Source organism: Opisthocomus hoazin, chromosome 8, assembly GCF_030867145.1.
Source record: "Opisthocomus hoazin isolate bOpiHoa1 chromosome 8, bOpiHoa1.hap1, whole genome shotgun sequence".
NCBI lineage: Eukaryota > Metazoa > Chordata > Aves > Opisthocomiformes > Opisthocomidae > Opisthocomus > Opisthocomus hoazin.
In genome coordinates this window covers 20443075-20468580 of record NC_134421.1, presented here as the reverse complement: position 1 = coordinate 20468580, position 25506 = coordinate 20443075, and the positions used below count along the sequence as shown (strand labels likewise).

Sequence of the window (25506 nt, the reverse complement as noted above, 5' to 3'; positions counted from 1 at the left end):
AAATACAGAAGCAGAATGGGAGATAGTTGTATTATTTCCATTAGATGTATTTTTTATAAATAGCCTAAGATAGAGTGAGGATCACGGGAATTTAAATTAAAGTCAATATGAATGAGAAGAAATGGGAAATATTACATAGTCAGATCTCCTGATCATTCAAAAAAGGACCAATGTCAGAGTTCATTATACACATTCCTGGAATAGACTGACTAGTACTCTTATGCAACTAGACAATCCAGGTATGAATAACACCATACAAGCTCATTTACAAACTACTAGAGTAGGGTTGGCTCTTTTTATTCCGAGTGACTGATTTCTGTCTTCTTGCCCAGATTTCTACTACTGATAAAATGCTAAAAAGGAAGCATTAGGAGAAATGCATGTGAAGGCTCAAGAAACAATTGTCCCTATCACCTTTCTCACCCATCCCCGCTGCCACAAGCCCAGTTCTTCCCAGACCACAGGCCCAAAGGGATACGTGGGAGTCGCTGCAAGGAAAGACAGCTGCATTGGCAAAGAGGAGGAAAGGAGTTAATCGCTGCATGATAGAAAGGGGAGTCAGAAGTCCCTCAGATGGGGTAGACTCGGTTTGCATACCCTGGGGAAAGGGCTACACATGGAGGAGACAGGTGAGATACAGAAAGATCTACAGTCAATCCACAGACCTCAAACTGTCACACAAGCCCATAAAACTCCCAACCCGGACCACCCAGTTTCCTGCTATTCTCTCCCAGCCTTCATTCCTTTCCCAGAACTCCCTTATTTTTGTTCTGTTGTATAATTTAATTTTGCCTCCTCAGAAACCCTTTGGACAGGAAAATCTAATTCTGTGTGTGCTGCTGGGAAGCCTTGAAATAGCCCTGTAGGGAGAGTTTTAGTGAAACTAAAGTTATTTATGCCCACTTCTCAGAAAATAAAGAAATAAAGGGAGAGAAAGATATTTCTGTCAGCTAAAGAAAAATAGACACAACTGAGAACCTTTTATTCATGCCTGTTTTGACTCAAAAAAGAAAAAGTAAATGTAGTTAGAAAACGCCACCCAGATCACTGTTGCTCAATTAATTGAATTTGACATTATGAAATGGTGAAGTCAATATAAACTGTAATACTAAGCTTCAAAAAAGGCCAGCTCTGCCTAAGCTAGAAGAGACATGAGTATAAGCATCATATATGCTCCAACAAAATGGACAGAAAACCTTAAAAGATATTGGACATGGTACGTAACAAGGAAAAATTGGTATGGAAACCAGAAGACATTGATACAGAATGAAAGATTTATTAAAAGTTCTCATTTTTACTGGAACATTGAATTAAGCATTAAAAATTGCTTATAGCAGTAGAAGACTAACAATATAATAGCTCTATGTATAAAAAAAGAGGGAATAATAATATAGCAATAAGAGAGTAGTAAGATCTAGCATAAGCACATTGGATGATAACAATAAGCAGCAAGTTTTCCTCAGACTCTGCCACACTGGACACATCACCTCTGATTTTCATACCTAATGAGCATTTAGATTATGCCTGTGAAAATTTAGGTATGGAAGTCATCTTCTTCATGTCTCCATCTACATAAAAGGCAAAATTTGCTCAGTGGGATACTTTATTCTATAAACAGACTACTTGTTCTCCCAGAATACGTAACATACATCAGACTGGCTATCACAATAACTTGACATCTCTCTCCTGATCTAAGAGAATACGCCAATATTCAGCGACAGAATGATGAGCACAGACAAAAAACACAGAGAAAGTCTGTTCCACTCTTAAAAGTCAACAAGAAAAGGAGAGCACCTTTAATGTTAACTATTATTTAAAGCTACCAAGTTCATAGCTCAAAAAGCTTTATGCCATGTATAAAACATACATTTTGGCCTTCCTTTTTACAGATGTCAACGATTTCCTGACTACCATACAACCTCATTATCTAGACAAGTTTTCTCTGTAAATACAGTGAGTCATACAAAACCTCTTGTCTTCTTTTATTCCCTCTTTTTCCCCCCTCGGTTTTTAATGAAAATTGGTCTTCTTTCTGCCTTGACATTTGTAAGCAGCCATTGCTAGGCAAAATGTGATTTAATCTCCTTGTTTCAGGATACAGACGAGACTTGCCCTTAACAGTCCAGTGAAATCTGAAACTAAATATCAAAATCTTTCTTTACTTCTTCTATCTCTTTTTCCAGAATTATCATTCGTCTGCAGAAGTATTGCCAATACCCTTTCAGACAGTATCCACTAGAGTAAGATAGCACCAGAAAACTGCTAAAGATATAATAGTATCTTTACCATTTGCTATTGCATCATAGTTCAAGACACTGATGTTAACTATTCATTAATCTTGCAGTATATCGCATATTAAGAAAATAAGCTTTTTGAAATGGAGCAGCAAAGACAAAATCACGAAGGCAATCTGCTTCTACTTAGGGAAGGTAGCAAGCATCCAGGCATTTGATAAGCTAAATGCTGCCCCTCAGTCTGGAACAATGAAGTCAGTAGGAGTTTTTTTTCTGAAGAAATAATTTGTGAGACATAGGACCATGCAAATATTTCATATGATCCTAACTGCTGGATTACAGAGGCATGCCTCTACCTCCCCTTTGTCTTGCCCAAAGGATATGTAATTATGTCGTGAAATGCAAGTTAAAAAAAAATAAAGTTCTATTGTCTAATATTCTAATTTTACATTATACTAAGAAATAATAGAGAGCAAAACTGTTCCTGAATATCCTCTATAAACTAGGCCGAGCAGGTTGTTCTCTGTCGCTGCTGCTGCCAGCCCAGGCAGGGACAGGGGAGCCAGGACAGCGCTCCCGTGCACCCAGCTCTCCCCCCCTGCTGCTGCCCACGCTGCGCTGGGGGGAAAGGCCTGAGGGATGCAGAAGAGAGGCAAGCAGCCTTTGGGTGTGGAATGTAACACCATCAGTTACTATTCTGCCACTACAAGATCCCTATATTAACCAAATGTACCCTTCCGGATTCAGTAAGGATTCTCATTGAAAAGACACGTGCTATGTCTTGGAGCTGAATGACAGTGAAACATTTTGGTGTCCTGGGCACACCTTTCCCACATCCCCCAAAGTGGTCTTCTCCCTGCTTGGTGTTTTTCCATTTCCCATCCTCATTATCTTGTCCTTCACCTTGCACTGCATATCTGCAGCCATTCTTTCTTAAATATGTTCCTAGTTTACATTTCTGTCATCATTTCATCCACTATGAGTATGATTAGAGTTTGATTGCACCTCCTGTATTCAAGCAAGGGAATACTAGGAGAACAAGGATGGTCTTGTACCTAAAGCAGCTGAATGTTGGAGAAGTGTACTCTGTACCTGCCTCTGCCATAATCCCTGTGAGATGCTGGGCAAGTCATTTAAACTTCTCCAAGCTGGTCACTAAATTTGCGTTCCTGCATTCCTGGCTATCTTGAAATTGCGAAGGCAAGTTTGCAGAAGTGCCAGGCTACATCAGGAATCAGCATTAGATACTCTGTGACCATTTTCAGTGGTATGTGAGACTAAGTGCTCTGTAAATTCAAGCTCTAGCAGTTCCAGACAGGGAGAATCATGAACTCTACACTGCTGCACATCAGCCAAGCTGCATGTGATAGTACTTTCTGAATGGGGCTCTGTGGAAAAAAAACCAATTTGTCTCAAGCAGTCACACTTTTGAACTCCAGAACAGTAATGTTTGAACCTGGGAGGAAATTCCAGTAACTTGAAGTCTGCAGAGTCATGGTAATTGACTGTATGTAGCAACAGTAAAATGTATTAGCTTCAGGTAAACATCATTAATTCACACATGTGATGAAAAGTACATCAATGTGTAGTTACTGCCCCTCAGTGGGCAACTGCTATTGACACCTATCATGACGAGCACCCCAGAAATTAAGCAGTCTGTCTTCAGAGCAGGATCTGACAGTATGCAGTAAATACACTCTGGAACTAGACGGCAAGTACAATGCACAATGAGTAAGGCCAAAACTATAAGTAAAAATGAGATTTTAAAAGGCACGAGTATATCTGAATGGGAATTCAAAGCAGGACCACACACTGAACTTTTAAATTCATCCTTGCACAAATAATGACAATGAAGACAATTCTGAATCTTCGCACTACTCTCATAAAGGGATGCATACATACGATACAACAAAAGTTTTAGGATTTAAAAACCTGACAAGCTATTAATCAGAAAATACCAGGCATAAACTAAAAATGATAGCTTTACTTCCAATGATGCAGAAATTCATATTTTTCAAGACTTAGCTTTTCATTTGCTAAAAAATAACCACAAAAGAAAAAATGCCCCATCAATGGACTATCATTTTTTAATAAAAAGGTTGATCTTGGCTAATTGATTTTTTTACTAAACATAAAGTCTTTTGAAATGAGTGTGGTAATCTTCATAAGAAGAGTATTTCACCTATGTATAAAAGCCACTACTATGATGCTCATATTTAGTGATCTGATATTTTGTCTGTATATCTTCAGTGCAAAGCGAAAGACACCTCAACGTATTTCAGTCAGGATCTTCATTCTTTTTGAACTCCCATTTAATTTTGCCATGTGGGAGAAGATTTTTCAAATCACAGAAAATTCAAGAATTCATTAAATTGAAGAATTGCAGAGAATGGAACACTAAGTGCTTTCAGTAATTATAATTTAACCATAATAAGAAGGTACTTGTTAAGAATGATTTAGTAGATGAAGCCTATAAAATTTTCAAGTATCTTGGGAAGCATATAGTACGTTTATTTTTCAGTATGAAATTAACGGGATGAAGTATTAGCTGCTTGAAGCTGCAATACGCACTGTCCTAATTCAAAAAGGCACTTAGAACATCATTCTTTTAAACTAGTTTGAACAGTTTGAAAGCTAAGCATTTAGTATATTTGTTTAATCTGTGGATTAAACTAATTTCTGTATTGTTTAAACTATGGATTAATCTTGCTGTCTTTAACAGATGGGAATATGGGCACTTCCACAACTTATTTACTCCATCCTTATTATCTGTGTTTGGGACAGGATTGAATTGCCTTCCAAACTAACTTCTCCCTCTGAGCATTAGGTAAAATAAAGTAAACCTGTGTTTTAAGCACTTGTCTAACTTTGAGCATGTACCTAATACTCATAAATCAGACTATTTGCACACTTGGTATCAATATCAAATGCTTAGTATCAAAGCACTTTAAGTGCTTTGCTCGACCAAGACAAAAAGAACTTAGCACGCTGAAGCATAAAGCCTCAAGACAGAATTAAACCCAGTAAGCCACACAGACTGCACGGACACTCCATGCTACAGAAATGTATTTCCAGGGATGTCTTTCCATCCCACAGCCATAGCAGATTTGACCTAAGCTGGTATGTAGGAAGGGTATACACAAATGCAGGCTGTGCAAAAAAATACAGGAATTTGGTAATTTTTAAGTCTTGAAGTTTAAGCAGGTGAACAGTTCCAGTTAAGTTAATGGGATTTCTCATGTTAATGACAGGCTTATGTGTCTCCCTGAATCAATATGCACATGACTCATTCCAAAATGTGACTCACTTCGAAAAAATTCATGTACCATTTGAAAAAGAAGAGACTGATAATGAAAGGTATAGGAGCCTGCAGAAAAGCAAAGTCAAGTGTTAATATTTTTCAGAAATATTAAATAGAATTAAAAGCTTAAGCATATTTACCTTTGCAAAGGAAAAATATAATTCAAAGTAAAGACCAGTATTTTTGGTTTTAAATGTCACAGAAATAAAATATTGCTTGGAGAATGACTACAGAAGCATCTCTGTATTTAACATCCCTAAACTATCTGAATGTTATCATATAACATTTGAAAAACTCAGTGCAATATAATTGCAAAGCAAATCAGCTGTAAAACATGTATTTTTCTTTTTTTAAAGTTGTGAAAGAGAGGGTGGATAAGTGGGTGGCAGAATGATGAAACTTATAGAAAATACATTATTTGTCATGAAATAGAGCAGAAGGAATAGAAATTAAAGTAGGGGAAAAATCAGGTGGTAAGTGAGTAGGCAGAAGTCACCACTTTGTTACTCCCCCAGTGCACAGTCTTTTATTTAGCACACATATTCTCAGCAAAAGTGTGTTACTGAAAATGCAGTTATTATTCCATTAAGTTGCTGTTGGCTTCATGAAGGATGTAAGACAAAATCGTACCTGAACAGACAAAGCCAAAGAGGAGCTATATACAGCACTGAGTCAGTCCTCTGAAGATGAATGCTGGTAAAGAGTGGATAACCAAAAAGGCCTTGAAGGATGTTTGTACTAGATTATCTACAGATTCATCAGTAACATATCACTAGTAGTTTGCCATATTGTCACTAAGTGCTAATTTTAATATAAAAACAATGCAGCAGAATAGCTGACAATCAGTAGCTCTTGACAGGCTACAGAAGTTGAAGGCCTAACTGGAAAAGATCAGAGAGTAATCTACTTTATGATTGCAGTAAAACATGCAAGGGCTCAGACTCTTCTAGCGGTGTTAGAAAAAAGCATCACACCGTCCCCCATCCTCGCTTCCCCCATAAGAGATACAGAACACTATCAACCGGACAACAGCTCTCTATGCAACCTGGTTTACATGGCAAGTGGACGCCTGATTTACATGGCAAGCAGAAGCAGAATTCAAAATCAGCTTCACTAGGCAGGCAAAGGTTTTGCTATGGCTGGTAGGAAAACCTGCCAGTGTGAAGCTCGCATACTGCAAGCTGCTGCTTTTTCCTGTCTTACATAATTAAAATAGTGATTTCACTGCAGTCATCTCAATAACCAGTACTACCAGAAGATTTAGGACAGTGGCTGCTCTTCCTGTGCTAGCTCACCTGTACTGTTCTTTTTGCCTATGGTAGATTCTACACAGTTTGTACAATCTACCGCAATACAAGCACACCTTTATGTTGTTTTCCAGACATACTCCTAGGTAGCTGAAGAGCTAATACTTAAATTCTTACTTCAGCCAGTCATCATACAGTGTCTTAAAGGTCCTGTAAAATACAGATAAACAAGCCAGTAACATGCCTTTATCTATAACTCCTGTGTAACACGATTTCTTACAAAGTATCTATGTCTAAATGAGTGACCTGTTAAAACTGAGATTCCTTAAGTAAACACCATTTTGGACATAGACAAGGGCAAGGTAGTAGATATTCCAATACCCATAAGGAATCAACTATTAATAATTACAAGCAACACCAGCATAGGAATAAAACATGTTTACATTTTAATATTATTTTTGTCTAAGATTGACAGGAAATGTTGAGGCTGCTTCTTTGCAGGCTGTGAACAGTTCAGATTCCAGAGATATTGGGCAGAGCACCAATATCAACAGAAATAATAGCAGTAGTATTAATAGAAACTGCTCAATCTCAAATAACTACTGAAGCAAATAAAACTGAAGAGCCTCTTCCGAGATTTTCCCTCATGGTACTGAACTGAAACCTATTATAAGCTTAGAAAGAATAGATGCCAAGAGAAAAAAGATATAGATGATCAAAAATTGTGTAAATCATTCAGCTCTTACATCCCTCTGGAAAAGTAATGAAACTGATGTAAAAAGAGATGCATGCATGGTCAAGTAACTCTAGTTTCTGCTTCTAATGTCAATTTTAAAACTTGTACCACTGAACTCAGCCATGGGTTTCAGTCTATAGTGAAGTTACAGAAAAGCTAAGGGGTGCATTTATAGCACTCTGTCAATCTGTATTAACTCCATGCGCAAACACTTCTAATGCATAGTAAATATTGGGCAGTTGCCCCTTAAGTCTGAATTACTGCTGATCTTATATTTTAGAGAGGTATAAGAATCTGGTCCAATACATTTTTCTGCTATTCGTTTTCTACTTGCTGAGCTTACTCATAGGGACTGAAAAAGTCTGCCAACAGAATGCAGTGGAACTGTCATGAGTGGTCAACTACTTCAAGACTGAAGGACAAAAATACTTAATCTTTTTCATACGTCAATCAAAATAAATGTGCTTACTGCCATTAGCATAGAATAAATATGAAATTAAGCAAGTAGTTCAAACAAGTTGCCCAATGTTCTAATTTCAGCTACTAAACAATTTTTAAAGAAAGCATTCCTTTGTAGTAGCTTATCATGAGTGGTCATTTTGCCCTGTGCAATACGGCAGAATATCTGCCATTAGTGTTACTCATATACCTCTTCTTCAGAAGAAGTGGAGAAGGGAAACTGGGACTGTTGCTGCTAAGAGAGTACCTACTTATTCAACTTCAGAAGAATCGTAGAATGCGATACCGTGAAACCATCCATTTACACTTATCTCCACCCCTTAATGGATCCTGTAGGGGTTCACATAGCTCTGATGGATTAGCAGGCTCCATCTTCTGTTTACACCAGAGGGATAAAACTGTGCTGTTCCCTTCAGTACAGAAAACAACTGAGGGACATAGCCATATGGTTTTCACTCTTCTCATGCATTTCCTATCAGATTGTGATTATCAGGCTTTCCTGTCAGTTCCAAGCTTAATTACTTTATTCTTATATTAACAGAGTAGACATGAAATCAGTGTTGACTCTAGGTATATACAAAAGCTATTTAAGTTTTTTTTTTTCCTCTACTCTTTGTATCCTGTTCTGTACGTAGAACACTCATTTGCTCTAAGGTGACTGTGTTAAAAAACACAATCAAACCTGCATTGGTACCTGCTGACAACAGTGATAGAGTTCTAGAAATATTACAGAAATACCTACCTTTGCAACACACAGACACCTCAAAAGCTAAGAAGTTCTAGAATTATGTATTCCTTGTTTAAGATTGCAGGATAGAAAAGAGTACACTTTAAAGCATTATTTCTCCTTCTTTCCTTAGTAACTCAGTTATCTTTCCCTAGGGTAAATATCTACACATGACTGTGAAAAATACACCTCCCACATATTCAAGCTCTGGCTTTTTACAAACCATCAAAACTAATTTTTCAAGAGATCAAAAATATGTTTTCAGAAATTAAAATCTAATCATACTTAAATATTGGAGAAGTCCTTCATATTCATTATAGATCTCGTGCACTGTTACGTACTCTAGTGCTCAAATGCGATAAACCAAATACATTACTAAAAGTTTCACAAACATTTCTCAGTCCTTAATGCTGCCAATCTACTGGCGGGACATTTGGAGCTTGATTACGTTGCCTCTACACTGAGATCCAGTGTCTATCTTTGGGCACTCTGCCTAGCCTCTAACTGCCACCCCAGAACACTGTGAACTTCCAACTGCTTTGTCACATCCACCAGCTCCCTGCAGATGTCTCAGCTGCTGACCAGAACAGTGCTAGATGCCTATGTTTACACAACTGACTTCAGGGCTCACAGTGGGACTCAGCTGTCAAGTGCAGGCATCCAGTGTCATTTTGATGCTACAGAGTAGCTGTTGCCCCTTAATCACTGCTCCTGAAGGCATACTGAGCCCACATTAGCCCTACGCAAAAGGCACCTTGCGCATCCACAGTGACATGAGATACTTAACGTTAAGGCAGCTGGAACCCACCTTTGGAATTTCAGCACCTCTACTAGTAATACTATGATCAAACAGGGAATTTTAGCACCTCTACTAGTAGTACTCTGATCAAGCAGGGAAAAGAATTTTAGGAGAACCAAGGAAGATCATAATGAAAAGAATTTTTGGGGTTTTTGTGAGGGAAAAGTTGAAAAACTGCTTCTGGATGAACACTGGAGAAAAGTGTGAGGAGAGGAGAAAGCAGAGGGAAACACAGGGCAGGAGACCATGATTTCAGGCAAATCTCTAGGGAAGGTCAGGGCTTCAGGGAAACACCTCTGGTGACTGAAATCCTAGTAACAGAGAAGTCATCAGTCTTCCTGATGATTTGGTTTTGTAATAATACGACAAAGAGAGAGCTGAAGCTAATATTGCAAAATCACCTGTCTGGATGGAAATCTCATGGTATTATCTTCTCTTTCTGTTCTTCAAAAGTGACTGAAATTCTCACAGAAAATCCCAAATGAAGTTGGAGACTGTAGCTTAAAAATGGACATTGTGTTGTACACTACTGCATACTCATGGGACAACAGACATAGAGGGTATGGGAGAAATGGAAGAGACAAGTGTTCTGCTATGTAAACCTGACAACAGTGTCCACAATGGCATAGGCTCAGGGATCTTAAAAAAAAAAAAAAAATAGCACAAACAGGGATGAAAAAGAAGGTTCTCTAAAGCACTGAATAACACACACAAAGATATTTAATGAAAGCAAATATACTTCATATTGGGTCACATTTGGGACCTGGGTGTCCTGGTGGACGACAGGTTAACCATGAGCCAGCAGTGTGCCCTGGCTGCCAAGAAGGCCAATGGGATCCTGGGGTGCATCAAGAAGAGTGTGGCCAGCAGGACGAGGGAGGTTCTCCTTCCCCTCTACACTACCCTGGTGAGGCCCCATCTGGAGTACTCTGTCCAGTTCTGGGCTCCCCAGTTCAAGAAAGATGAAGAGCTACTGGAGAGAGTCCAGCGGAGGGCTACAAGGATGGTGAGGGGACTGGAGCATCTCCCCTACAAGGAGAGGCTGAGGGAGCTGGGCTTGTTCAGCCTGAAGAAGAGAAGGCTGCGAGGGGACCTAATAAATGCTTATAAATATCTGAAGGGTGGGTGTCAGGAGGATGGGGCCAAGCTCTTTTCAGTGGTGCCCAGTGACAGGACAAGGGGCAATGGGCACAAACTGAAGCACAGGAAGTTCCGTCTGAACATGAGGAAGAACTTCTTCCCTCTGAGGGTGACGGAGCACTGGAACAGGCTGCCCAGGGAGGTTGTGGAGTCTCCTTCTCTGGAGATATTCAAGACCCACCTGGACAAGGTCCTTTGCAGCCTGCTGTAGGTGACCCTGTTTCGGCAGGAGGGTTGGACTAGATGACCCACAGAGGTCCCTTCCAACCCCTGCCATTCTGTGATTCTGTGATGATACTCTCAAGATCAGTAGTGATAGAGTCCTCAAATCCTGGCTAATCCTGTCAAGATTAGAAGATTTCTTTGGTATTCATCTAAGCATAAAGAAACTGAGGTTAGTCTTCAAATTACATATGTGCTCAGTAATACAACACATGACAGTCTCTGAACTAAAATGGTCCTTGTGAAAAAATGCAAAAGTCTGCTGTGGTTAATTTAATAAAACATAGCTGTCCAACAGGATTCTTGAGTAGATGAAATACTACTAATCATTTCTAGAGCATCCTGAATTTACATACAACTTTATAGCCATAAAGACAAACAAGCTCTTTGACCTGAAAAGCTTATAATTGCTTTATATGGAAAAAATGCTACACCCATATCTGAGATCCTTATGTAAAAGCGATTTAGCTAAGATGAAAGAGTCCACACCAGGGCAAGTGAAGTGGTTGGTAGCATGACAAGATTTATGTACAAAATAAACTTGAAAATGCTAGGATTCCTTAGTCAGGAAAAAGAAAGCTTTAAGAAAGAACAAGCCTGAAGTATTGCAAGTTATGGAGGGCATACACAAACTGTTCTTTTCTACTCTATTAGATTTTACTATATAAGAATAAATGGAAGCATACACTCCGCAAATAAAAGAAAATGCCTGTACATACAGCACATGTTCTGCAAAACATAGTAATGCAGGGTCATTGCGGCAAACAATGTGACAGATTGGAGCAAAAGGATTAGATACATGTAGGATTCACCAGTGCAAGCTAAACATATAACAGCATTCAGAGAAATCCATTTGTCTGTAAGCTATTTTCCTGCAAGTATCTGATAGACAAGGAATTTGCCACACACATGCATAATTGGCCAGACTGGTTAAATATTCCAGAAAATCATTCTAGTGGAAGAGGAGTACGTACTTTTAAATGCAGATTAGATGAACTGATGGCTTGGCCAGCACCTTTCCCTAGTTATACTTTACTCCCATGTAATTTAAATCATACTAAGTGTTGTTATGTTTCAGGATTTTATATTCTGAAATAAGTGCTGACTATCTCACAGAGTATGTATATGCAGCACGCTGGAGGATAGTCTAGCAATACTTCTACCAGAAATTGCAGCAGCAGGGAGCTGCAGGCTAATTTAGCTGGCTGTGAAGCACACCACCAGGCAAATTATTCTGTGTAGAGCTCCACACGGCTGCTGTTAGGATCCCTCCAACACAGAAATCTTTTCAACATTGTACTGAAGCATAGCATAACCTATAGATGCAAAAAATAACCTATTTCAATAACTATAGAATGTAGGTTAGGAAATTATACATTAAAAATGTCTGTACTTCCCTTGGCTAGGTAAACCACCTAAACAGAAGGGACAAAAATTTGTATGAACCTGGCATGATTCCCTCTGCTTCTTTGTAATAATCAGCTTACGTTTAAATACAATTTAGAAATCATTTTGTAGAGTAGCCTATATCAAGTATATCATTCTATATTGACAAACTGGGTGCTTGGTACTGGATGTCACATTATAGATATCTAATAAAAAAAATAACAGCAACAACAGTTCTTCTCAGTGGGAAATACCACTGTGTGCTTTAAAACTGGGACTAACAGATGGTTTTTAGTTGGGTGCTAGCTTTTAAAAACAATTTTTAAAGTTATATAATCTCATCTTCAGAGAGTGGGTAGACCTTTGCAACAAGGGAATCTTAAAAAGTAAGGTTTATATATCCCGGAAGAGATGGCCTTCATATTTGTACTTCCCACAGAAACAGGAGTCAGCATGTGCTTGCAAAATAAGACTCATAACTGAACTCAAGATGTAAGAGTTAAAAAGCAACTTAATTTAAAATTCTTGCAATGTCAAAGTTTGTCAATACATAAATTATCTATCACTATTATAAAAGGGGAAATGAGTAAATCAACAACATTCCAATCACTGACTCTCGGTACAATTCTCTTTTTTTATACATCATAAATATCTGCAAAATACAGTGATGCTGTATTATCGAATTCAATAAATGTTGCTGTATTAAATAATTTAAAATTTATCTGCTTCTCTCCATGGATTCCCAAACAAGAAGGCCTGACTGTCATACTATTCCCTAGCGAATAAGTAACCAAAATTGTTCTTGAATGAGTTCTTAATGTATCCTCATTAGTTAGCCATTGTAGACTTCTGGCTTGCTCATCATCACTGTCGTGTGAAATTTTGTTTCACTCTCTGAATAATGCCTATACGCAAGGGTGTGATATTGTTAAAGGCTACCACATTTGATCCAAGATAGCAATCATTTTACTCCAGCACATTTGGTCACTCTTAGTCACTATAATATATCAGCACAGCCACTATTTATTGAAATGTTATGTTAAAAAAACAGAAACAACAGTACTATCGAATAGTGTTACTAAATTGTTTACCTCAATATTTTTCAACAAGTTCCAGTAATTATTACTTTGTTGAATTTTAAAAAATATTAATATGTGTGCTTTTTATAAAAAATAATTGCTCTTTGCCTTAGGGGAAAAGAAAAATCAGAATAACTGACTTCTAAAGGACCATGAATAAATTTTATTCACCCTCTAACATTAATTTTTAGCCATCTCCTTTCAAAAACACAAAATCAAATCTCCCCTTAGATATAAAACAAATATGATCATAGTTTTATGGCCTTTATATATCCTCATCTGCTTGGTATTCTGACACGAGAGTGAAAAGTGCATTCTTCTCTTTGAGTATGTACCATCACTGTTTTCAACAACACAAGATGGTTTTAAGCTTTTTTTTTTTTTCCCCACTCTTTCTTTAAGGTACATAAGTATCAACTTCCCTTTCTGGATGACAGAAGTAAGCAGCAATTGACATTTATATGCCTGTGATGAAATCCAAATCTTTTTCCTGAGACTACACAGAACCTTCATGTTTAAATTTAAATTACTGCTGCCAGCCTTTATTATCTATTACATAACCACATTAAATTTAATCAGATATACTACTGCCACTTCTGTGAAATCCCTCTGTAGTGCAGTCACTATAATTCTACATGGGTTTACTATCTTCAGTTTTTATTCTGCAAGAAGAAAAATAGGGGCACCTTATAACTTAAGTTTCTCAGTATTTATTCAAGGTTATTAAGAAAAATACTCTAACATGTACTCCAGTGTTAAGAGCGCAAAAACACTTTCTGGAACTGTCTTTAACCTAAACTCATGTAAAGTAAGATATTGCATTTGCACTTGCAAATCAATAATGTAGTTTTTGTATTATGCTACTGAACACCATAGCATAAATGGAAAAGCGAACACTGCAAGCAATCATCTACTACACAAGATTAAAGGGACTGATCTGAAGAAAATACTTCAATTTGGAGCTTCAGTTTTATTAAGTGTATAAGGCAGATTATTATTTTAAAATTAGTTTTAGTTGAAAAATTCTCATGAATTCTCAAAAAAATATGGACAATAGTCATTGTTACTAACTGAAAAGAAAACACTTTTCAAAGTCATTCTTAAGTAAGGACTGGAATAAACTTTTGAACACAGAATAAGTTGAACCTCTTTCAACAGTCAATTTTAAAAATAAAATATCAAGTTTATGAAAGGAAAAGATTGAGATTTATTGTATGCAATACGTATATCTTGCAAATATATATATATATACTCCTACACACACATATGGAAGTGTGAAAGTTCTTAACACACTATTATTTGTTTTGCAATCACAGGCTGTCCAAAACAAATTCAAAGTAACATACAATTCTCTGGCATCCACAGGAATTTTTTCTTATGTGGACAAAAAAGCCCACACTTCTCTTTCCTCATTTTTTTTATTAAGAAACACAATGAGCAAATACATTGCAATAAATACAGTCTGTTTCTGGGTGTAATATTACATTCAGAATAATTTGTTCTCACATGAATATGTACACAGGAACCTCAAACCTGACAATAAACCACTAATGATGTTAGTACTCCAAGGACAGAGGAATCTAAAGTAAAGCCATTTACTTGCAGGAGCTCAGGAAGATTCCTCACAATATACACTTGAACATTCTTCTGTTCATTTTCCTGACACAATTTTTCTGGATCTCTGCTTTGCAAGTTACAAATTTTCTTATTTGCCCTTCAATTCACACAGATTGTTTGAATCCACACTTGATGTGTAAGCTCTGTGTTATAATATATCTCTAAATTTAGTCCTGATATTTTAGTTTGTAGTTTAAATGTATGTCACGATGTTCCATAAATTTACCTCCTATAAGAATTTTAGGTGTTTGTTTTTAAGCAGTTCTTACTATCAACTGTGTTAATGCATGATTTTAACGTAGCAAAGAAAAAAAGTTGGAAAACTTATATAAGATGTCTGCTTTTGTTCTTGAAATTACTGAGCCAGACTGCCATCTATTGGAAAATAAATATTTTTTTAATGATACTTCTAAAAAAAAAATGAAACTACTATAGGTGTCAAAAGCTGATTTTGCTAGCAATCATACTTAAGACAGCTTAATTTTTTTAAAAGGAAATACTTAAAACTGTGCTATGATCAAGGATTTTCCTACATCTTTTTCCACCTCTTATTTTCTGGAACATGTTTAGAAGCACAGCTCCTTTTCTGACTTGCTGAACAATCAAATCCTAGTTATTTGGAGTGAAAGTTTTATATTTAGTAAGCTTAGGAAAACTGTATTATGTCAGCACTGAACAATACACAAGTATAAAACTTTCCCAGCTCGCCTGTGCAGCACATATCAGGGCTTTCCATGTCTTTCCATATACCAGGGAACTAAAGAGTGTATTCAAATCACAATGACCAAAATGAGGAAAAAAAAAGGCAGACAGGAACTAGGAGTAAAAATTTATGAATCCACCATCAACCCCATCCAGTGTACAAAAGTTTGAGAAAAACACACAATTCCAACTAAAATAATGCCTAGGTGTATAAATGCCTTTTTGGAGCTGTCTCCAAAGTAGCATAATAACCCACATTTCCTGTGGCAAAATTATGTCCAATCTGGCCTTTAATTTTGTGGAGACAAGGAACAGGGGTTTGTTGTCTGATATCTGATAATACACATGTTTTTAGGACTGGTGAAGATAGACTAGAAAACATGGAATTAATATTTTACTTGACAGCACATCAGAAGTACATTGAAACACAGCCAGAGCTGTAAAACCAAGCACCGAAATTATAGAGTTTCCAGTGGAGCTTTAACTTCACTTCCTTTAGTTTATTCCTTGTAATGTACTCTCCAAATAAAAGATCACATTAACTTATTCTCACTTGACTTTGTGCTATTCAGCAAACAAACATTCTGCCTCTTCATTAATTGCTCTCCTCATTCAGGAACCTAACACAGTCTGCCTTTCTGGAACCCAGAAATTTTCCCAGTTTCCCTTTCAGTTTTTAGAATGGAAGTGTCCCACGGACGCATTTTTACTCGCCTCCAGATCTATTCCTATTCACATCTCCACTGTGGTGTCTATTCTTATTCTCCTTAGTTTTACTTTCTGCTCCATTGTACCCTCCACCTCCCAAATGTTTGTGCCTTCCAGTCCTCAAGATCCTGCCCTTCAGTTTTCCCATTCAGTTCTTCCCTGCCCTGGGGAAACTTAAGAGTGAACACAGAGATGATTAGTAATTTAGAATTAAGGTGACTAAACCCAAAATTTTAATCCAGAAAGCTTTTTTTCAGTTTCACTTAGAAACTAAGACATGCAAACTCTGCTTCCTATTTGACTTTAAAATACTGTAAACACATAAACCTCTGCGGCTTTTCTTCATGCCTTACGTCACACACCTGGTCAAGAGAAACATATTAAGTAATAAAATGTGTAGTGTTTTCAATGCAAAATTTGATGAAAAGAAGGAAGTTCCTTAGTCCAAACATACCAGAACAACTTGCTACATGGTTGGATGATGAATTAATGTCCAATAATGCAGCAAATGGAAGAACAGGTTCAGTTCTGTCCTTGACCTAAGACAGTTCCAACGCACATCGTCTTCAAAAGAGAATGTAGTAGTCTACAGGTGCTGTATCACTGCGCACCAAACAAAGCAAGACATCCAAGGAAAGAAAAGGAACAGAATTTGCTAGTGAATAGGGAACCCTAAGTCCTGCTCTCAGGATTGCACTGGTATTCTTCCAGTAGGTTGTAAAATCCAGAAAGAATACTGGAGGGGATCAACAGGCTGATGCTCACTCCTTTTATTTGGAAGACTATAAAAGTGATGTTAAAACCGACCCTTATGCCATAGAGAGAACTGAACATCACTCTTCCACTTTCCAGACGAAGCCTTTTACTCTCAAGTTACTGCATTAAAAAGGAGGCATCCTCACTACCCTTACACTAAACAAAAAAAGCAAGTCCCGCTCCTTCAGATGAAAGAGATTGGCACTTAGGTTCAGGAGTGAATTCGAGGCTGTGGATCCTACAAACATATGCTCCTTTCTGCAGTCCTGAATCAATCTAAATCTTATTTAGCCAAAGCAGTACCACAGGTTATTTGGCACTCTTGAAAACAGTTGTTACAAAGAATGCTTTGAAATACACTCTGGTCCCTGATGCTTTCTCTTTCACATGCCCTTGCTATCCTCAGGAGATGACTTCTGATGCTCCTTGCTCCAACCAATTAAGTTTTTGGCTCACAAGCTACTATTCCAAACAAATTCCTCAGTCTTGGCCTCCTATTTCTCTGAACAATATCATGACAAAAAATGCAACTGTCTCCTACCAGCCATTTCCTTTGCAGAATCTCCCAAAGGGTCACAAAGTGTCATGACTCAGGTTTTGGAACCTGTTCAAATGACTGGACTACAGAAGAAGTTGAAAAGCCTGCACCAGGCATTGTCTCTGGAACCAACATCTGTCCATGAAATGGCATCATTTGACACATCACCAACTGGCACCTGACTTCTACACCTCTTCAGAGCTTATGCTGGCACAGTCAACAACGAATGTTAGGGGAAAAACAGCTGATTTAAACCTGAAGTAACTGCTCACTTGTAGAGGCACTCCAGGTGCCGTTCTCAGCGCTGTGCTGGAGTTGGTAACAGAAAACGACAACACTCGGTCCCGCAGGCAGAAAGCATCTGTGCTCCAGTGTTACCACATTCCTGTGCTGCCCCTGCTTCCACAGGGTCTTGGCATGTGCAGCAACAATGAACGCGAGCTGAATGAATGCAGACAGAATAGACCCCACATACCCTACTGAGATTTTTACAGAAGCTTCCCAGGGAGGAGAGAACTAAAATCAGAAGAAGCTGTAAGAATCTTTCTCTTCTTTAATACATATCCAAGGAATCTATTTCTGACTCTCCATATCTATACCCACTTCTCCCTTTCTCTCTGTATCTCCTTGTTCTTATACATAAATATTCATTTGTTTCTTCAGTCATCACCCTACTGTCACACTTCTTCCACCACCATGCTTGCTAGTCCTGACCCCAGGGTAGTTTTCACTAGACAGCATTCACCTTTGCACCGATTTTCAGAGATAAACATATCTCTTAATTGCAGTGCTTCTTCCTTATTACTCCTTTACAGCTTCTTACAGCATGTGTGGGCTTTCATATCACTCACACACTATACAGGGATTCTACACGCCAACAGAAGGCAGCACCTCCCCAAAACTAAAAGACAGTGTGTTAAAACTAGGAGCAACTTCTGTTTTTTGATGCAAGGCAGCCAGGTAGCAACTGAACAGACTGACTGACCTTAAAATACTTTAAAAAAAATTAAATGGATGTTTTAGATCAAACAGGAAAATTCCACATCACAGCAGAGTCCTCTCCATATAGGCCTGTATAGTTGGGTTTACTGTAGGGTAAAACATCCTCTGCCCTCCATCCTGACTTCATGTGGGGAGTGTGTACCCATCATCCTCATTCTAGTTTTCTTTCAAAGAAAAGCTGGGTGCACTAGTAGGAGAGAGCCACAACATGCTTAACAGTCCCCATTTTTCAAGACTTGTTTTCATATCTAGTTCAATATACAAATAGACAAAATCTCAAAAAATGTATTTCCTAATATACCTTTGTATTTGTGTGCTGCATGTAAATTACAGATTTAGGGGCTGAATACTTCCTGTTCACATTGTATTTCATTTAGGTCTGTAAAAAATTCAGTCTGAGTAGACAGAATCACGCGGATCACGTTTTCCACAAAAGAGCAGCTGAGCAGATTTAAATAGCAGTTAGCACCTAAATACAGAGACACGCTAGAAAGACATATAAAAATGCTTAAATGGGGTCAGTACCTTGTTCAGGCTGACTTCAGTATGGGTTATGTATTCAATCATTCAAACACCTTAGAAGCACTTTACAAAAGTATCTACTGCACTTCACGGCAGCTGACACAGTTAGGGCTCTTCAGCCTGCAGAAGAGAAGGCTCTGGAGTGACCTTATGGCAGCCTTTCAGTACCTGGAAGGGCCTACAAGAAAGCTGGAGAGGGACTTTTCACAAGGGCATACAGTGACAGAACAAGGCGTAATGGCTTTAAACTGAAAGAGGGTAGGTTCAGATTTGATATAAGAAAGAAATTCTTTACTATGAGGGTGGTGAGGCACTGGACCAGGTTGCCCAGAGAAGCTGTGGCTGCCCCCTCCTTGGCAGTGTTCAAGGCCAGGCTGGACAGGGCTTTGAGCAACCTGGTCTAATGGAAGTTGTCCCTGCCCATGGCGGGGGGTTGGAACCAGATGATCTTTAAGGTCTCTTCCAACCCAAACCATTCTATGATTCTATGAAAATTCTCTAGATCATAAGAGTCCTTAACTTGCCATGTTTTTTCCCCCACACACGAAAGCATAATATTTCTTAACTTATTAAGAACAGTAAGTGAAGTTTAGCACTTAGCATTTTCCCTCTGTTCTGTGCTGTATTCTCTGGGAAATCCCATTTACTTTACTTACTGAAGAAGAGAATTCAATTAAAAAAAAAGGCCTTGCTAGACTGTAAAGAAAAAATGAATTCTAAAGCACTTTATTCAGAGGATTAGTAGTAATGAAGTCATATTTTCAACTGTAGTTGAAAATCACTGAAGTATCACAACCATAACAATTTCCAGTATTAGAGACTCGGTCTTTAATTCCATTAGGCTAGTGAGAAAGCCATATAGTAATAAAATGTATAAGAATCATAATTGAAGATGCTTAGCTTCTTTTGAGGGTCACTTCTGATCAGATTCTGCAAGCACTTAGTGTCCAGTATCGTACTGAGCATACTGATTTCAACTGATTTCTCAAAAAATGCTTCCTTGCACTCCCCACACTCAAAAGAACAAATAACCTGAACTTTTGTTCATATTAGTGGTGCCATAAAAAGCCATTCTGAGGTGCGATATGTAATAGTTTTGTAAATAAGGGTAACATTAAATTTTAAATCTGTAAGGAACACATACTAATTTTTTTCTATTATAATGTTAGACTTGTACTAGTCTCACTCATGTACTATTTATTTCTTGAATGTGCCATAAATACAGCAGATATAACTGAATATATTGTCTTTGTATCCCATCTTACTTACTACATTAAGCTTGGTTTGGCTTCCACTGGTCATAAGTTCTTCCTCTGATACTTTACTAAAATTGTCCAGGTAATGTTCTGATATTGTATGAGACAGATCTTCAAAAGAGTATTCCTTTTCTTGGCACAATTTGATTTCATCTAAGAGCTTTGATAATTCTCCAGTCACAGCTTCACCTTTAAAAACAGACACACCATTAGTCAATAATTAGAATACCAGGGCTAATTTATGCCTAAAATAAAATGTACTTTCTTTAAATTTCATTGAGTATCTGTTATATTCCATGCCTTATCATCTAAACAGTGATCTTCATGCACGATTATCCACTCAAAAATAATGGCCTCTCATTCCAGAATGGGAATCATTGGAGGTAATGTACATACTTCTGCATTCCTCTATACCTTAGATTTAATTAGGATGAATTACACTATATACTTACCCTTTTTGTTTTCTAATCCTGAAAATTGGCTAGAAATATCAACTATCCAAGAATGTAAAATTAATCCAAGAAAGAAAAATTTCTGCAGACAGAAAATCAACATCCCATACTCTGCATCGGGTTCATGCGTGCTCCTGTGATCAAATAATACACTACATAGGTTCCATAAACTGTAAGTAAGTTGGAACTGAGTTTCCAAAAGCACACCTCTGTCCCATCAAAGCACTTGTGTTTTATAAACAATTCTTGCTTACTTGTCCAGGATTAAACGGAATAGTGAAGGATATACTGGGCAAAACCCACAGGTTTAAAACATACCTCCCTACAGCAGTCTATCAGAAACACATCTAGTTTATTCAACATCGTGTTTCATGTTTTCTACTTAATTTAATCAGATATATTTAGTTAAGAAATCTACCAAAATGGGCTTTATATGTCTATAGTAACTGAGGGCTACTATTAAAGATACTAGTAGTAATAAGTATTAGAATCACATTGAGTGCTAACTTATCTGCAAATAGCCCACTGGCGGCAGCAGCAAGATCTCCATGGAATAAAAAGCTACTTGTTATGAACAACTGCATTACGTTCTGATAATATATTGTACATGTTACACAACTACTTTCAGTAACAGCAATGAAAATGTGGGTGAAAGCCAAGTTTTTCCAGGGGCAAATAAGAAACACCTTCTCTTGACTAGATTTCCATGTCGTGTGGTTGGAAACTACAGTCCTTAGCCTCGATAAAATACAGGCATAATTCTATTTTACTCCATCTTTGGGAATAAAAGGCCAAAAAGGAAAAACAGAATGAGTAGACTAAGCTCAGCACACACACAACACACATGTGCATTCACATAACTAAAGAAGCCCTAGATAAGATTTTGTATCTGCTTGGTCTAGAGCTCTTTTTTGTGCCACTTTTTTCATTGTCACTGCTTGTTATGCTAGGTAAACAAATATTCTAAAATATTTTTAAAATTACAACTATGGCCAGTTATGACTGAAATTTTCAGAGCCAAGAACAGAAGTTGTTAATTTAAAGCATCTAATTGCCTTTTAATAGCTAAGTAACAGAAATCTTGCATCCAAAACTCTTGTTACTCTTAGTCAATGGTATCTTTGCACAAAACTTCTCAATTAAACAAAGATATGATCAGGTTTATTTATATTATGCTTTTTAGTTAGAAAATTGGAATTACTGAAGATTAATATTATAATAAATAAAAATTGGAAGGAAAATAGCTACATATTAAGAACTACTGTAAAATCATGATACAGTGCTCTAAAAAGAAACAGAACTACAGTTCCCTACAGAATTATGTTCATGTCCCCAACCCCATCTTCTCCCCTATTGGCCTGCAATATTTTTTACTGGGTAAGAATGAATTCTGTATAACAAAACCAGAACTGCAGGAGTGCTGACTGACCTGTGAATAAGCAGACACTAAATGGCTGGCTGATTGCTGCCAGAACAAATACATAAAAGACAAATTTTGCCTATTTCTTTCAGTGCAGGTATTACTTAAGTTCTCTTTTCTCTATCTAGCTAGCTATTTTGAAAGTCACAGAAAGGTAATTGATTCTGCTACCGCTCTTCCAAATTTGGTTTAAATTATTTGAAATGAGTTTGTCAGAGAATGGCAGACAGATGGATGGCAAGCACAATCCAGTACAATTTCTTTCCTTTAGAATCAGATTGCACAATACACAAGCAAAAGCCAGCTAGCATGTTTTAGAGTATGTATACCTTGAAAGTGGAAACAAGGAATGTGAGATCATGACCTTATCATTAAGAAGCAAAATGTATTTTAAAAATATTTACTACTTAATTTCAGGACAGACGTTTCTATTGCACAGAGTGGTTGACTTCTTATGAATGAAAACTCTCCCTGTTAAGGTGTTTAAAAAAAAAAAACCAACCCCAAAACAAGTAAGTCACCCCCCTCAAAAGAAAAACAAACAAACAAACAAACCCCAACAAATCAACTCACACAACAAAAACAAAGAAGAAAGGCTTAGTTATTTGCCAGCAGTCAATTACATTTACTTTGTTTACTTTGGATGACTACAGAAGGCAGAAGTCAGGTTTGGTTCTAGAGGAGGATGATTTTCATGGAAGAGCAGGACAACACAGCACTCAGGAAATGCCATATTTAAGTGGCTGTGGTGTAAAAAGGGTGAGTCAGAACATAAGATGAAAGCACGCACATACAACAATGATAGTCACAGCATAGGAAAGAAGTTAGCAGATGAATTGAACAGCAGTACACATGATATTTGAAAGAGGCATCGAAACGTAACACAACTGGAAGAGGTACTCACTGGGAAAGACACAGTAAATTTAGTCTTCAACTTGAATGTGAACAATGCCTGCAGAGTATTTCGACATATCTAGTATTCTTTTCTTTTACTTGATTATGAAACATGCAAGGTCAGATAAATTGAAAAGATTTAACGTGAAATAATGTAATACATTGTAATCCATCAGTGACTTGTCCTTTCTGAGAATACATTTCTTTGCTTACCTATCTGGACTGGATTACAGTGTATATAGTCAAGATAGGTAATTCACTGTAGAAAAAAAAGCTTCTCGTAACAGTAACTTTCTTAATCTCTTTTTCATTTTGTATGTTTGTATGAATGTGTTAGCAATATAATTCTAGTATTAAAGAGTAGGTCAGTACAGCTTCTGTATTCACAGAGTACATGTATTTACTTTTAGCCTTTGGAGACGGAGGAATCTCTGGGGACAAAACACAAGACTGATGCTCTGCGCATTCCAGTGGGCATTCCTCTGAAATACTTGCATTTCCTGTTTCCATATATTCTGCAATTTAAAGATACACATACACTTAAATTCCTGAGTTAAGGGGGTCTATTCCAACCAAAAATATATTTGTCACTTCATTTTTCATTAAAGCCTTTCCAGTTTTTCATATTACAACCTTGTAATTATGCATAAACGCTGCTTCAAGGCAATCATTCACTGAAAATATTATAAAACACTATAATGGACAGTTCTTTAATCTGCTGAAATTGTTACAGAAATCTTATTGTATGAGCAATGAGTTGCAACTCTCCCTGTATTTTTCCTGTCTCCTCAAAATATCTATGTAACTGATCCATTATATTATTACTGTTGAAAGAGTCTTCTTTTGTTGTAAACTTGTTAAGAGTTTTTAGTCAAGATATTCAGGACGTTGACAATAAGTAGATATATTGACACTGTTAAGAAAACCAAATATTCTGCTTGCAGCACAGAGACAACACATGTGAAAAAAGAATGCAATCTCAAAAATTTAGTTAAAACTAAGAGTCTAAAAAGCAATGTTCTAAAATTTTTGTGCTTTTCATCCTTATAACTTCCCTTGTCCCACCTTCATGATGATGTTTATATAAACAGAAAAACGTGAATGGTGAATGTGCTGAACTTCAATTTCATTACTATTATTTTTTGTAATTAGATACATTACTCTCATGTGAATTTTTACACAGGCTACCTCAACAGCACACCAAGACCTTAACAGATGCTATTGTAGAACAAATATTAAATATTAAATTAGAAATTAATTTATGCAATAGTGACACATTTTTCCCCAGTAGAGTGACTGGTTCTCAGTTCAGGCAGTTATTCTGCATCTGCATTTTCTTGATTTTCTGAAGCTGCTTAAACACTTTCTCTCCAATACCAGATAGTAGCTACAACAGTACATGCTGCAACACACAAAAAAGCAAACTACAATAACTGCTTTCATCAATATCACACTGAAGGACTAAAGAGTTTCTAGGAAGTAAAATCTCCCTGATTTAATTTCTACAGTCCACAACACACTTGTTTAGCTTGCTGTTATTCTGATTAAATAAAAAATCCCCAAACCCAAACACTGTCTGTGATAAAATAGACATCTGAGAAAATGAAATCAGAAATAGCAGAGAACAGCATGCAGTTTCAGAATGCTTTGCAGGTTATTGGGTATTTTTAAAAGAATGTATGATTTGAAAGTGTCATATATTAAAGCTAGATGGCTGGCAACGGTCCTCTGGATAATCTGTCACACACTTCTTTATACGAAAATGGGCACTTTATTTTTTGTGTAATGCTGAAAGCACAGAAGCACAGATGAGCTGTAACAGACCACGAGAAAACCAGCAGCATAACAAAATGCTCTGGAATGTTTTCCAGCTTCATCAGCTATATTATTTGTCAAGTTGACATGCAAGACAGGAGAAATAAAAAGGAAGCTAGACTCAAAACAAAATATAAGGAAAAATAGAATTCATGCCTGAAAATATTTACTTGATAATTGTGCAACTATCCAAAAGCAAACCTAAAATGAAGTTCTACTAGGTGGGACGGTTAAAATTATTGGATCAATACAGATGTTACTAGAAAATAAAATGCAAGGGAGATCACAAAGGGCTTTGACCTTGCTGTCCAATATTCATATAAGACTGTGGATTTAAACTAATACCCTATTTTTATCCTTTGTCAGGCCCCACTTTCAGACCAATGCACTTACCTGCCAAAGGCTAGTTCTGAGGAGGAAATCTCAAGTTCAACACTAGCCTCATAAATAGTTACTTTAAAAATTGATGAGTTCCTTCCAGAAAACCTCTGCAA

At 37.2% G+C, this 25506-nt stretch overlaps 1 protein-coding gene across 12 annotated transcripts in view; it reads right to left on the bottom strand.

Moving 5' to 3' along the window:
• Positions 1-25506, bottom strand: part of ANKS1B (ankyrin repeat and sterile alpha motif domain containing 1B) — a 457460-nt gene that overhangs the window by 344612 nt on the left and 87342 nt on the right. For 11 of the 12 annotated variants that reach the window (XM_075427661.1, XM_075427668.1, XM_075427657.1 and 8 more), the window contains 2 exons: positions 23602-23712; positions 20445-20620 (listed from right to left, as the gene is read on the bottom strand). In XM_075427661.1, coding sequence (XP_075283776.1) covers positions 20445-20620; positions 23602-23712 — 287 coding nt within the window. The remainder of the gene's footprint in view (positions 1-20444; positions 20621-23601; positions 23713-25506) is intronic. The other variant, XM_075427660.1, reaches the window with a different exon arrangement.